Here is a 16,054-nt window from a genome sequence, read left to right as displayed (position 1 = left end):
AGCACCACCTCCACCTCCACAACAAGCACATCAAGTCAACCATGGTAATCAAGGGCGGGCGTTTATGATGAATGCAAATCAAGCTCAAGTGGCAAACGATGTTGTGAACGGTATGTTTTTTGATGAACTATCATTTAGCTTCTATTTTATTTGATACCGGTGCCGATAGAAGTTTTATTTCTTTGAAATTTGAGTCGAAACTTGCGATGCCTCGAACTAAGCTTTCCCGACCGTTCTCTGTTGAAGTCGCCAATGGAAATTCTATTACCATCAATTTCGTCGTCCGCGATTGCTCTCTTATTATTTCTAAGCATAAATTCTCCATCGATCTCATCCTGATGCAAATGGGTAGCTTCGATGTCATAGTAGGCATGGATTGGTTGTCTTTGCACCGTGCCGAAATCGTTTGTTTTGATAAATTCATTCGCATTCCGCTTGTCAACGGAAAGGTTCTTAAGGTCTTTGGAAACACAACGTCTCAAAGGCTAAATCTCATGTCGTGTGCTCAATCGCAAAAGTACTTACGCCAAAAGTACGTTCCGTTTTTAGCTCTCTCGGTGACAAAAGACAAAAAGGAAAGGAAGATCCAAGATATTCCTATTGTTCGTGATTTCCTTGATGTCTTTCCCGATGATGTTACCGGTCTTCCTCCCATTCGTCCGATTGAATTCCAAATCGATCTTGTGCCCGGAGCGATGCCCGTGGCCAAGGCTCCTTATCGTCTAGCCCCGTCGGAAATGCAAGAACTATCAAACCAACTCGAAGAACTTTCCGATAAAGGCTTCATTCGTCCAAGCTCTTCTCCTTGGGGCGCTCCTGTTCTCTTCGTGAAAAAGAAGGATGGTTCGTTTCATATGTGCATCGATTATCGAGAACTCAACAAACTTACTATTAAAAATCGTTATCCATTGCCACGTATCGACGACTTATTCGACCAACTTCAAGGCGCAACTTGTTTCTCCAAAATTAATCTTCGATTGGGTTATCATCAATTGCGTGTTCGCGAAGAAGACATTCCAAAAACCTCTTTCCGTGCTCGATATGGACATTTCGAATTTTTGGTTATGCCCTTCGGGTTAACAAATGCACCCGCGGTGTTTATGGACCTCATGAACCGCGTTTGTAAACCATTCCTTGATAAATTCGTTATTGTCTTTATTGATGACATCCTTATCTTCTCTAAATCCAAAGCCGAACATGAACATCATTTGCGTTCCATTCTCGAACTCCTTAGAAACGAACAACTCTATGCCAAATTCTCCAAATGTGAATTTTGGCTCGAGGAAGTTCAATTTTTGGGACATATCGTAAACGACAAAGGTATTCATGTTGATCCAGCTAAAATTGAGGCTGTTAATGATTGGAAAACTCCAACGACTCCCACGGAAATTCGATCCTTCCTCGGTTTGGCTGGATATTATCGGCGTTTCATTCGGAATTTTTCCAAGATCTCTTTGCCTCTTACCTCTCTCACCCATAAGGGACAACCCTTCGATTGGGGTTCGAAGCAAGAGGAAGCCTTTTGTACTCTCAAGGACATGCTTTGCAATGCTCCTATTCTAACTCTTCCCGATGGAAACGACGATTTTGTTGTATTTTGTGATGCATCCCATCAAGGACTTGGTTGTGTTCTCATGCAACGAGGTCAAGTCATCGCATACGCATCAAGGCAACTTAAGGTCAACGAGAAGAACTATACGACTCACGATCTCGAACTTGGTGCCGTCGTTTTCGCTCTCAAAATATGGAGACATTACCTTTATGGAACAAAATGTGTGGTTTTTACCGATCATAAAAGCCTTCAACACATTTTTGACCAAAAAGTTCTCAACATGAGACAACGACGATGGGCCGAATTACTTAGTGATTACGACTGCGAAATTCGCTACCACCCCGGTAAAGCAAATGTTGTCGCCGACGCCCTAAGTCGAAAGGTTAATATTAAATCCGTTCTGCTTCTAAGCGTCATTGTTCAAACCGATCTTCAAATTCGTATCTTTCAAGCTCAACGCACCTCAGTTGAAGAAGGTAACATGTATGACGAAATGTCATGTGGAGCCGAACTTCAACTCGAAACCAAACCCGATGGTCTTTTGTATTTTCTTAATCGTTTGCGGGTTCCCGATCGCGATGACCTTCGTACTTGTATTCTCGACGAAGCTCATAATTCGCACTATTCCGTTCATCCCGGTGCTGATAAGATGTACTTCGATCTTCGTGCTACCTTTTGGTGGCCGGGTATGAAAAAGGACGTAGCGTTGTTTGTATCTAAATGCCTTACTTGCTCGAAAGTCAAAGCCGAACATCAAAGACCTTTTGGTCTACTCGAGCAACCACCGATTCCCGTTTGGAAATGGGAAGACATTGCTATGGACTTTATCACCAAATTACCCAAAACCCAAAAAAGCAACGATAGCATTTGGGTGATCATCGATCGATTAACCAAATCTGCTCATTTCATTCCGATCCGCGAGAAGTATTCTGTCGAGCAGCTTGCTCAAATCTATGTTCGGGAAATCGTGTGCCGACACGATTTGCCATTGTCTATCATCTCTGACCGCGATGCCCGTTTTACCTCTCATTTTTGGCGTTCACTTCAAGAAGCTTTGGGAACACGTCTCGATCTTAGCACCGCTTATCATCCTCAAACGGACGGTCAATCCGAACGTACAATCCAAACACTCGAGGATATGCTACGAGCATGTGTTCTTGATTTCGGTGGGAATTGGGATTCTCATCTTCCGTTCATCGAATTCTCCTACAACAATAGCTACCACTCTAGCATTGATGTGGCTCCTTTTCAAGCTCTTTACGGTCGTAAATGTCGTTCCCCGATTTGTTGGAACGAAATCGGGGGGGGGGGGGGTTGCTCGATTTAATGTTGACGATCTTGTCCTTCTAAAAGTATCTCCTTGGAAGGGGGTAGTCCGTTTTGGAAAGAAGGGTAAACTAGCTCCTCGTTTCGTTGGTCCTTTTAAAATTCTTGAGCGTGTTGGGAAAGTAGCGTATTGACTTGAACTACCGCAAGAACTTGCCGGTGTTCATCCGACATTTCATGTTTCGAATCTCAAAAAGTGTCTAGCCGAGGGTAATCTTCATATACCCCTCGATGAAGTTCATGTTGATGAGTTTATGATTATGGTTGAACAACCCGTTGAGATTTTGGATCGCAACGAGAAGAAAACCAAGCGTAGTCGTATTCGGTTAGTAAAAGTCCGTTGGGAATCACGGCGTGGCGCGGAGTTTACTTGGGAACGAGAAGACACAATGAAAGAGAAGTATCCACATTTGTTTGCATCGTCGTCTTCATCTTAATTTCGGGACGAAATTTCCTAAAGTAGGGAATACTGTGACATTCGTCAATTTCGGGTCACTTTTGTTATGTAAACCCGACCCGTTTGTAAACCGAACATTTCAAATATATAAAATATTGGATCTTGTCATTTAAAATATATTTTTTTTATATTATGCATTGTTTGACCATTTAAACATACCCATTTTTATGCAAACCATAAAAGAATCTTTATACCCAACCCTTCACTCCTTCCCTATATATACACACCCATCTTCTTTATTTTACTCTTGCTACATCTCCAAAAACTCTCTCAAACTCCATAGATTCAAGGTTGTTATTTCTTATGTATTCTTGAAGTTTTGACTTCTCAAGTCAAACTAACTATAGTCTTTCTTTCTAACTTGTTCATCTAACATTACTAACTTTTGAATATGGTGGTACAACATATAATAATACACACCCCTTGTTTCCTTTATTTGTTACTTCACCGACTTTGGTTGGTTAAGTTTCGAATGTCATAAGGCAAGGCTTCATGGAGGACTTCGTGTTCTTGATATATATTTACACACACGTAACTTATTATACATATCACTTATGACTAACTTCTAACCCTTTAGTTTGTTCATCTTATTTACAAGTTCCATGGTGTGGGTTTGTATAAGACTAACCTCGGTTTAACCGAAACTAGTCCAAACCGGAAACCGAACTTTTGTTTACTAGTTTTGTTAAAATAGTTGTTTAAACATGTTTATTGCTAGATTTGAGTTTCAAAAATCATTTTTACAAGTTCTTTGATATTAAGCATATGGAATCCATCTATGAACTCGTTGGGAGATGGAAACCGAACTAAACCGAAACTTTTGCTTAAAAGACTTGTAGTTAACTTTTTTTGTTGTAAAATTTAAGTTTTCTTCATTTATAAACCAATATACAAGTTCTATGATATTTGGGCATGTAGAAACCATCTATGAACTATTTGTGAGATGGAGACCGAACTATACCGACTTTTACTCGCTTAAGACACACAAGTGTGTTTTTAGTTATCAAGACTTGTATATTTCTTTAAAAAAATAGTTTACAAACTGATTTTAATTATTTTCTTAAGTACTTGGAATAGTTGGATCCAACTTAATCTCATAACATAGCTTGGACCGACAAAACCGAACACTCGCTTAACGTGCGTTGTTAGTTCTAAACAATAGATCTACATACTTGGTTAAGTGTTAGTATGTTTTAATGAGTTATCTCATAACAATTAATATTTTGGAAAGTTGACTTTGGGTTTGACCATTTGTCAAGACCCGAACCGACAACCCGAACACTCGTTAAAAACCCGTTTTAGTATCTTTAGCCTAATGGAACTTGCATTTTAGCATTTTCCCCACCTTATTACTTAACATTGGTTAAGTAAATATTAAGGTTAGATACTTTAACCCGGTTTTGAGCAAACTTACATTTTTTAAAAGGGTTATTATTATAAATTCTTAAATTGTTATATTTTAAACCTTGAACTTTAATTGATTAGTTTTTGCAGCAATTATTTTATTTAAAGATCTTCAAGACAACCTTTCTAAATCCAAGACTTTCTTTTATTTAGGCTTCATACGTTAAACTCGTCGTTCCGGCAAACCTCCAAATAATCAATCTTTCAAGTTTATTACTTGAATGTGAGTAGCTTCATACCCCGTTTTCTATCTTTTATTTTGGGGGTGACATTTCAACTTATCTAAACTTAATGTTTTATACTTGGGTCTTAAACCACAAACGTTGTTGTATACCTTACTTGAATAATTGCTCGATTTGGTGTTCTATGCTTATTTGACTATGTGTTTATATCTTTTGGATGGTGGAACTATAAATCCTAGACCATTTGGCAACCTCTCATGGCAAGGTGTCGTTAACGTAATGCAGTTAACGATAACTATAAAATCCTAAACTATTTGGCAACCCCTTATAGTTGGGTGTCGCTAACTTGTTAGCGATAACTATTTATCCAAGTTTATAGCTATTATTTATGGTTTTGTATACTAGTTTTGTGGCTTTTCATACTATATATCTATTGTTCAAACTTATGAATTGCTCACCAACCTTTGTGTTGATAAACTTTATTTTATGAAATGTTACAGGTTTGCATCTAGGTTGATTATGAAGTTCGGTGAAGAAAACGTCACAAATACCGTTAGGATATTAGCAAAACTGAACAATATTTGATTTGCTATATTTTGTTATATTTTGTTGTATTTGAGTTATGAATATTTGGTTATGTGACATTTTCGATGATGTGAAATGAAATGAGTTTGTTAAATATTGTCGCTTTAAATAGTGTCATGCGCTTATGAGCAATCGTTGCACCCCGGCATGTTCCGCCGCCTTTGGTCGGGGTGTGACATTACGCATGCTTGTAACGCTGTATTTCCGAATGTTGCCAAGTTGCTACGCAAATGGCACATATCCCAAAACCTTAAATAACATTGCAAGCAAAGTTTCGTCCGGGGTAATAATTAAGAATATTCTGAATACCTATAGGCTATAGATCTCACTATTTTTTTCTCCCATGTCTGTTGCATATGAGTACAAAGAACAAGTGACTTCGTGACAGTCTAACAGGAAAACATAAATCTAAGTGTGGCTTTATCTCAAATTTATTGTTTTATGTATGTCAAATAGTATATCTATGCATTTACTCATGTTTATTGTTTATTTTACATATTTAGTTGTATTTGAATATGTGAACACAAACTAGCTTACTAAATACCAAGAGATGTTTGTGTCTACATGGTCTAATTAAGTTCTCACTTTGAGCGAGAATATTACAACCAACAGGGTTGAGAGCAAATATGTGCAGGGTCTACCGCCACAGGGGTTCCATATATACCCGGTTTATCACCGGTATGGTGCGAGGGCCACGCCACAGTAGTTGGTATTTTATTTTCATTGTATTTTGATAAGCATTACTAAGAATTTTGTGTACGTATATTTTGGTCAAATATTTGTTGTTTGCTTAATCATTGATTGATTATTGTGTATAAAGTATAGACTATTGTAAATTTTTTAAAGCAACTATATCTTTTAATATTTTTTTGTTCAAACATCTTGGATAAGCCAATAAACTATTTAAAGATTAATAATAACATTTCATTAACTAACTGAATTTAACAAGCATAAAAGACATTAAATATTTTGTCACCAATAACTTGTTTTTTAGACAACCCGTACATCGCCAAACGACTATATTTATATACGCCTGTATTTCAAAAGCTAAATTAAAATGAGAAGAAAATCGGCTACCCGAACGGATAGCATGACGACTTTTAGAAGGTCAGTACCCATAAACGCTCATATAATTTCAAGTCATGTGTTTTTAGTTAATATCCATTTTGGACATTATCTATTAAATTTTGTGTTTTTTTATTTACAACCGTTTATTAATAAAAAAATGTCTTCATATGGTCCATATAAGCATATATAGTCCATATAGAGTTATACGAGGCATCAGAAACAAAAACTTCCACATTCCGACACAAAGTGACACGACCAAGGGCTTATACAAGTCATATAGGCCTATACAAGTTGTATAGATGAAAACGGATGTTTGAAGGTCCAATGCCGTGTTCAATAAATCTTATAAAAAAGAGAAATCTGCAATTTGCCTCCCTGGTTTATATCGTTGCTAGATGGAATAGCCACAGAAAAAGAATTTGCGCATAATGGACCACTGGATTTCTCGGGCGGGTTTTTTTGACTCCCACCGTCAGTTGACCTTCCTTTGACCTGCTAAAAATTGTGAAATGACCCATTTACCCTTATATCTTCATCTTCATCATCTAACCTAGTGTGTGTTCTTGGTGTAGACGACCGACCAAATCCTTCACCGTTCATGATCCATCAAATTAATCCCACCAATCTTCAATTCAACCCTCACCATGACAAAACCCCAAGCGACGAAGACGAAGACCCAAAAAAAACGAAGACATGATTTTCTCTCCGGCGACTCGCCGGCCGGCCCAAAACCCAACAAAACCAAACATATACCAACAAAGCATAACAATAACAATAACCCACCACAAACAACCCATAAAGACTCCACAATGTATGTAAAGACGATGACGAAGACGGAGATCCGAATGATTTTGGCGCCGCGGTGGCCGGAATTCATGGCGACGGTGGCTGCCGTGGCGGTGGCGTGGTGCCGAAGGTTAGGGGTTTTGATCGGAATGATTTATGGGTGCAGTGGTTGAATTATTGAAGCGATTGGTAGTGGGATTTGAGAGATTTGAGGGTTTGAGTGATGAAATCTAAGGTTTGAGGATTTGATTAATTGTTATGAAACTGATGATGAGATTAAGAGAGATTACTTGGTGGTGGGTTTGAAGATGAGATGAAGATAATGATGAAGATGAAGATGAGATGCTGATTAAGATGAATGATTTAAGGTCTGCTGGTGGGTTTGAAGATGATGTTACGAGGATTTTATTATTATTATTATTATTATTATTGTTGTTGTTGTTGTTGTTGTTGTTGTTATTATTATTGTTGTTGTTGTTATTATTATTATTACTACTACTATTATTATTATATTTAGAGAAATCTGCTTTTTGTCTCCCTGGAAAATAACGTCGCGAGATGGAATAACCACTGAAAAAGAATTTGCGAACTTTGACTCCCTGTGTTACTCCGGCGGGTTCTTCTGACTCCTGCCTTCAGTTGACCCGTCGTTGACTGACCAAAAAAGGTTGAAATGACTATTTTACCCCTGAGCCTTTAATTAATTCTAAAACTAATAATCCAAATCGTGTAGAGGGTGGGGTTCGAACCGGCGACGTCTCGGTTAACAACAAACAAAACAAACCATTTGAACTAAACTAATGTTTGTTATAACTATATAATATAAATATATATTACCACATTATAACTTCATCAAAGGTTTATCATCATCATTATCTCCAGATTTTATTAATCCAAAAATCCAAGTTCATCATCATCATCATCTCCAGATTTTATCATCATCATCACCATATCTTCAACATCTCAAGTTCATTATCATCTCCATATTTACAAAACAATTAAGAACTAAATATCAATATTCATCCAAAAATCCAATAACAACAAATATGACACAAGAATTAATAATTATTAATAAATTTTTTGAAATAGAAAAACAAAAAAATTAAGATATGAATCAATATTCTTCTCTCGGAATCAAAGTACTATTTGCAATCACTCCGGCGGAATCTTTTACCACCAGCGACAGGAGAAACGGGTGCGACGGGGGTGGGCTTGCGACGGGGTGGAGGTGTGACGGAGGTGGTGGCTTCCATGGATGTCGTGGTGGTGGCGTTGCAGAAGGTCGATGAAGACACAAACGTGGGTGCCGTTGCGGTGGCTGCCGTGACCGGAAAAATTTAGGGTTTGAGGATTTGAGTGATGAAATCTAGGGTTTGAGGCTTTGATTACTTGTTATGAAATTGATGATGAAGATGATGATATTGAGAGAGATTACTTGGTGGTGGGTTTGAGGATTTGAAGTTGTTGATGATGAAGATGAGATGATGAAGTTGATGATGTTATGAAGATGATGAAGCTGCTGATGATGTTATGAAGATGATGTTATTATTATTTCTATTTATTATATTATATTATTATTATTATTACTATATTTATTATTTATTAGAAGATTACTAAAGTACCCTTAATATGTTGGTATTATTACTAAAATACCTACGGTCAACTAACGGTCAACTGACGGTGGGAGTTAGAAGAACCCGCCGGAATAACACAGGGAGTCAAAGTTCGCAAAATCTTTTTCAGTGGTTATTCCATCTCGCGACGTTATTTTCCAGGGAGACAAAATGCAGATTTCTCTTATATTTATTATTTATTAAAAAAAGATTACTATAATACCTTTAATATGTTGGTATTATTACTAAAATACCAAGGCAGGAGTCAGAAGAACCCGCCGGAGAAACATAGTGGCGCAAAGTTGGCAAATTCTTTTTCAGTGGCTATTCCATCCAGCGACGATATAAACTAGGGAGGCAAATTGCCTATAAAAAAAAGAAGGGAATACAAATTTGAATTTTTTTAGCAATGACCTTTTTTAATTATTACTCACGAGATTCAAAGTGGTGAATGGGAGATTTGAAACAGTTGACCAAGCATTTCCCCCCCTAAATCCGTCGCCTGCTCAAACCCTAACTTATTTCAGTCAGGTAACTGCCGATTTGATTTGCATCTCTACAGTGTTATGTTTGTTAATCCAACTCCTTTACTGCACTTACATTTCTCTCATTTCCATGTTTTGAGTAATTATTAGGACAAAATGAACTGAATGTGCATTGAAGCTATTTTTAATTTCATGTTATGCTCAAAAATCTCTGCTAATTTGCATTGAATGATATCTGATCTACTAATTATATATTCATAAGCTAAATAAAAAACAATGCTGACTAGTGCACATGTGTTTCACACCCTCTAGCTCAACAATGTCTTTCATTTTTTTATATTTGAAACACTGGCTACAAGACATGATGTAACACTGAATAGTGATTAATCCAAAATTTTGAATAATTACATATAAGTGTTCACTTAAATACTTCGAAGATAAAAAATTAAACGTAAACATAACAAATCAATGAGAAAAACAATGTCTAAATATAAAAAAATAATATAAAAAGGTCTGATTTTTGATGATTTGGGCCGGATTTTGACTGATTTGACCGATTTTTGACTGAGTTTGACCGACTACCATCTAATATTACTGATCAGCAAAAAATAATCAGTTTTGTTTTACTGTATTGCATTTTGTGCTCATGCTCTTTGTTTTGCTAAAAGCAGGTAGTGAGTATGAATGTATGATCTGATTTGCATCTGGCATGTTGACAATAGCGGCATACTTGGTCATTAAAATCATGCCATGTGATTATGTTTACATAGATTGATGACACATATGTGGCTATTTTATTATGATCTGATAGTGATAAAGATTTGTTCTTTGACTTTTCAGGATGGCACAGCCAGCATCTGGATCAGAAACTTTAAATAATAAGAGTGTGAACCGTTCACAAGATGACCTCATCGTCTTTCCTGGTTTTATCAACAATAACAAAAATGATGTTGAAGATCATACTCCTATTACCAAGATTCCATGTGGGACCGTTTTAAACTGTATGAATTCTGCCAAATCTAATGAACAAAGCTCAAACACAACTACCACAAAGACCCCTCCAGCCGAGCCATCTGTGTCTCCAGAAATTCAATCCAATTTGTGTCATTCTGTGTTAGTCTCAGGAGCTGCACCTTCTACTTGTTATGGTGCTGGACACATGATTTCTGGTGTCACTGATAAAAGAAAATGCAAAGCTAGGGGACTTCTTTCGGTTGGTAAAACCGGACAAGAAAGGATTACAAAATCTAGACCATCTTTGGTCCCCTTTCCTCCTGTTGAAGCTTCCATTAGTTGGCGTTTATCACCATCTAACGTAGATGAGGATGTGAATCATGAACCTGTTGTTTCACTAGAAGAGAGACTGTTGTCATTTGATTTCAATGAATGCTCTCCATTATCCGCAGACTCGTTAGGCAGTAAGAATATTATGCAAACTCCAAACTCAGATTCAAGTTTAGAAAGGCTGCCGAAATATCAGTTTAAATCTGAACTTGATATGGTGGCAGATGTTTCTCAACATGAAAGCCTGTCTCCTTTTGACAACTCATCACCATGGGACCCACCAAGATTAAGTTTTGAGTTGACAGATTCACTCTCACCTTCTGATCTTACAACCTTAAACCGTGTTAAAGAAAGTTCTAATATTCACGAGTCATGGATCTCCAACTCAACTTCTGACAACGTGTCAGTGTCAGATATGCGAGTATCTTGGCAAGATGGGCTTATAAATAGTATTTGCGATAAGGAAGATTTGGACTGCTGTAGATTGTTGTCAGATGAAGAAAATGATGCTGATGAAGTGTTGAAGTCTTATAAGTTACTTGATAATGAAGTAAGAATTGATGAAAAAGTCGAAGAATCGTCACCTGTTCGAGTTAACACTTGTGCTGAGTCTATATGCACGGATGGTGATGGACTAATTGCATCCCGGGACTCTGATTGGACTCTCGACTACAAAAACCGATCTTTTGAGTTTTGAACTTTGCTTTCCATAATTATTCAAGTAAGTATACTCATATTTTATATTTGTTTGTCATCTTTTCAGCTAGAATGATAGCATGTTATTTAATTTTATTTCACTAACATCAATGCAAAATAATAATTTTCTGGAAACAATCAAAGATTCATGCCACTTTTCAGTTATTACTCAAATACATGAAACAGCATAGTGTCCACCTTGATACTATCATACTAAGTCAAAGAGGTGGAAAAGTCAAACAGAAACTAAAAAGTAAGAAACTTAAAACAATATACACACAATTCACAGATTACAAAATTATAGGAAACAGTTTTATTAATATTATAAGCATGACTTTGATCATGATGATAAAGAAGAAAATCCATTTAAAGTTGATCTCCAATCTTGATTATCTTCTGTATAATCCTTTTGTAATTCTTCTGGAGGAATAAAACAATCCATAGATAATCCAGGGACATTGAATGCCAGGTCATCAATGGTCCACTTTTCTTCCATCCTTGTAATAACAGGACCCGCCCTCAAATTATCTCCAAATCTCGTGATTATCACGTCTGATTGGCCTGAATGTGCAATCATCACACCCTCAATGGTTCGATAGTCTTCAATCTTTGTAGCCATATATGTTTCCCAGTACATAGGGAATGAACCTGGTGCTTGAACCCTGGTTAAATAAGAGTCCTCTAAATTCACTAACAAGCCGTTTTTTTGGCTAAAGTATCCAAACATTACATGTTTAATCATCTCTGCAGTACTGTCGCTTCGTTCCGCCAGGTCAGCATCATCTGCTGATATTTTTAACACGAAGCAATCGACTTCCCCGATTCTTTTTTCTCCCATGTATTGTGCTTCAGAAAACACACTTGCTACAGCCAGAGGATCTAAGCCCTACAGTACAGACATTAACAAAAGTTAACCAACTACAAATGATTAGTTAAATATCTTGGATGCAAATGTGGACCTTATTGACTGAAGCTAATAGGCAATGAATTAAAAGTGTTGTCATGCGAAAGTAGAGGGGGCTAAAATGAAATATGTACTTAAAAAATTTGTCTGTTATGTTACATTGCACCAACCATTGTCATCATTATCAGGCTAATACTTTGCATCTACTCATGAAGGATACGTCTCCAACCGTACCCGAATAGACAGTTCACTAACCTTCATTGTCACAAGCTAATTAATTATTCTTAAGCCACTCTGTAATATGTTACATGCAATTAGGCATATTAATCTATTCATAATTACATGTCCAATGCTTCATATTTGAGTATCCATTTGTCTATGTGTGTGTGTGTGCGCGCGCGTGCTAGGTTTTAGCGGTCTTGACTCTTGACCAATAGGGCCAAGCTGTGACTAAATTTAAATGATTGAGAATCCATAGGGACTTAATCTGTTAAACTTTATAAGCCTGTGGACCATCCTTAGACATGTGATTTTGATTCTTGACAGTAAGAAGGCATTGGAAAAGAAAAGTTAGTTGAAGAATATTGAGATAACTTACAAATTTGGAAAATGACATACCACACCCACCAAACTGGGCCACTTGCTAAAGCTGTTTGCCACTTTCTACTTTCACATTTTAAATATCTAATTCTAGAAGAAGTACATGGGAATAATGCCATAAAAATCAATGAAAAAGTTGATTGGTCAATTATAAGATTTTCATTGCTACCAGATTTTTATTTTTTTAACCTTGAGAACCCGTTATTAGAAAACTTACAGAATTCCGCCAATGTCAATTAGGTTTTGTAAATGTGTATTATGCGTGTTTATAGATTTGTTCATTATACATTGAATAGGTTAATTGTGAATGGTTAATAACATGCTCAATATGTTCTTGCCTGTAGAGCACGGCGGAGAGGGCGAACACCACCTTTGGCAGCATGAGACCCAAGCCACGGTGTATGCCGCCAAGCAACGTTACCATCACTGCCAGCAACCACCTTATGGCCGCCGACCACAAGCTCAATTAACCATTTGTTTGGTACCATTTGCCACATTACAAAACAACCCTTCTGTGACACTCGAATATTACTAATGGTCGTTGATCCGTTTGAGCTGAGTTCATCCACCATGGCCATGGTTACTTTTCCTGTGACATACATGTTTCTTACTGTTCCTTCTAGTTTCCTGCAACCCGTGGCCGCCGTGAAATGTTGTATTATGTATTGAGACGATGATGAAACCTAGCAAAAACAATTCAGTTTGATGATTAAATTTGTTACATTTCTTTTAATTTTTCAAGTTTGTTGTAGTAGATAAACTGAAACATTTTCATGCATGTAAAGTAATGGACTACATCGAATGTGAAGTTCTTGTCTCGCGCTTTCATGCCCAAAACATCTCAGAGTGCATACCCTTTTCAAAACCATTCTGTCCCGAAAGTGGCAGTTGGGTTTTGAAAACACTAGTTATATAACAACACCCTTGTCGGACAACAATGTCGGGTTTAGTTAATACAAAATTAATGAATTGAAATATGATTAAATGGTTAGGTTTGGTTCTCAAAGACAAAACCAGATTAATTTGTTTTGAGTTGGATTGTTGTTTTATCTAAAGCCCTGAGGATTTGAATGCTGCTGGAGAGTTTGGTAGAAAATTTATATAAATGTTGGTTCATTTAAGAAGGCACACAGATTGATATAGACTGGTGACCAAAAACAAAGAACTGTAGGGGCCATAATGGCATTTATTGATACTTGCAGTTTTGCTTATCTATTTATTTTTTACCCTTTATATGTGTAAACACTAGACTTTCAGCCCACACCTAAAACTTACTCTTAAAGAAAAATAATATATTTTTATAATCAAATTCTTTTAGGTTATCCTCTTCTAAAATGTAATCTCTTTATTTTTTCTCGTTATTTTGGATAATTCTATTAAATGTCCTAATCTTATAGTTAAAGATGATAAAAGTTCAATTTTAAAAGAATATAGTCTTACTTACAATAAAGTTACCTTTTTTGTTTTCCCTTACATTCTCAATAATCATTTCTTATAATGTTTATATCTACTTTAGTTTCTATCTTGCAAGTATAAATCATCTTTTAACACATCATGCTACTTTGCTACACATGAGAAAAAAAAGTTAAGATTTTAACTCTCTAGTTAAAACTGATTATATAGGTAGTAAACATTAATATACATACATATATATATATATATATGTGTGTGTGTGTGTGTGTGTGTGTGTGACTATAGAAGGTGAAACAAACTAATCTCCATAAAAAGAGGATCAAGATTCTTAATGATAATTCATATAGATGTGAAATTATGACTTTATCACACAATTGTGATATTAACAATTGTAAACATAAGTTGTTCTATGCACATGATTTTCATGAGCTTTATTTAAATTCATGTTCAATTTATAGACTATGATGTATCTTATTATCACCAATAATAAAGTGGTGATATTTAATGCAAAATCCAACACAATGATTGAAACAAGTTACCAATTTTGGTTAAAACAAAATAAGGGGTACAAGATTGTTACATTACCTGAGAAAATGATGATTGTGGGGGAAGTTGGGAGACTGGAAAGAGAGGGCAACCCAAGACACTTAGAAGAACATTGAGATAATTGTTGGGTTTGTGTTTGTTGGGCAAAGAGAAGTAGGTTTTGAGCCATGTTTGTGCTTTCTTTGATGATGTATACCATATACTTTGATGCTTGTACTCTCCATCTTCATCAATTGGCTCTTCTGATAGTGTTGCCAACCTCACCCTCCCAATGCTACTACTACTCATGATCTCTCTCTCTCTCTCTCTCTCTCTCTTGGTTTCAAAGGAGACTCAATGTATAAACTACTTAAATGCACATCACAACTTCTTTTTCATTCCCTTGCACGTGCATCTCATGCTCCTCTCAAAATAAAAAGAGGAATTATAAAAGGTTTATCAAATTTTGTAGTACTTTTGATGAAATAAAGCGATTGATTTGAGTTAAAAAATATTTTGATAATAATACAAAATAATCTTTGTATAGATAAGTAATGAATACTTTCATAAATGAAACTTGTAATAATAGATTAGCAATTAATTAGAGCTATTATAAGTATTCAACTTTTGGTAAAGACACAATTTAACTTTTAATGTCTTGTGAAATCATGAATCATGAATACACTTAAAAGTTATTAATACATCTTTTGTGATTTTTGAAAAAGAGAATAAAAAGCTGGGACTTTTTGAAATAAATAAGATTTATGGGTGTGCAAGAGAAAGTACAAAACCCCATATCTTTCTTTCTTATTTTATTATTTTTCTTTTATTTGTTAGATATTAAACTATCCGGGTTTATTAGAATAAATTCATGTTGGTATTGTATTTGGAACTCCTTACAAAATAAATTTACAAACTTTATTAACTTTTATAAATAATAAATATTTAATAATTTATATTGTTAATTAGGTATCCAATACACAAATTTATTTAGTTAAAAAAAATTAAAATGAACTTATGAGTTATATATTTTTACTTAAATAAAAATATATGATGAACTAGTTGATAACATAACAAATATATAAATATATATAAATAAATATATTTGGAAATTTAATTGAAAAGCATTTTTTTTTACTTTAATAATGTGTTGGTTTTTTTGTTTGTAAGATTA

The 16,054-nt window shown here is 35.7% G+C and overlaps 2 protein-coding genes across 2 annotated transcripts; one reads left to right on the top strand and one right to left on the bottom strand.

The window, feature by feature from the left end:
• The first annotated feature begins 9,475 nt into the window (after positions 1–9,475).
• Positions 9,476–13,622, top strand: LOC143562480 (uncharacterized). Its single transcript, XM_077050266.1, has 3 exons — positions 9,476–9,504; positions 10,299–11,463; positions 13,287–13,622. The coding sequence occupies exon 2, from the start codon at positions 10,300–10,302 to the stop codon at positions 11,437–11,439; it is 1,140 nt and encodes a 379-aa protein (XP_076906381.1). The 5' UTR covers positions 9,476–9,504; position 10,299; the 3' UTR covers positions 11,440–11,463; positions 13,287–13,622.
• On the bottom strand, positions 11,683–15,338 carry LOC143562479 (uncharacterized). The gene is made up of 3 exons (XM_077050264.1): positions 14,941–15,338; positions 13,281–13,625; positions 11,683–12,324 (listed from the first exon to the last, which is right to left on the bottom strand). The coding sequence occupies exons 1-3, from the start codon at positions 15,187–15,189 to the stop codon at positions 11,779–11,781; spliced, it is 1,140 nt and encodes a 379-aa protein (XP_076906379.1). The 5' UTR covers positions 15,190–15,338; the 3' UTR covers positions 11,683–11,778.
• Positions 15,339–16,054: the final 716 nt, after the last annotated feature.

This window comes from Bidens hawaiensis, unplaced genomic scaffold (assembly GCF_021521415.1).
Source record: "Bidens hawaiensis isolate Kalapana, Puna unplaced genomic scaffold, B.hawaiensis_p1.1 tig00021024_1, whole genome shotgun sequence".
Taxonomy (NCBI): Eukaryota; Viridiplantae; Streptophyta; class Magnoliopsida; order Asterales; family Asteraceae; genus Bidens; species Bidens hawaiensis.
The sequence above is the reverse complement of the archived record's forward strand: the minus strand, read 5'-3'. Positions and strand labels throughout refer to the sequence as shown.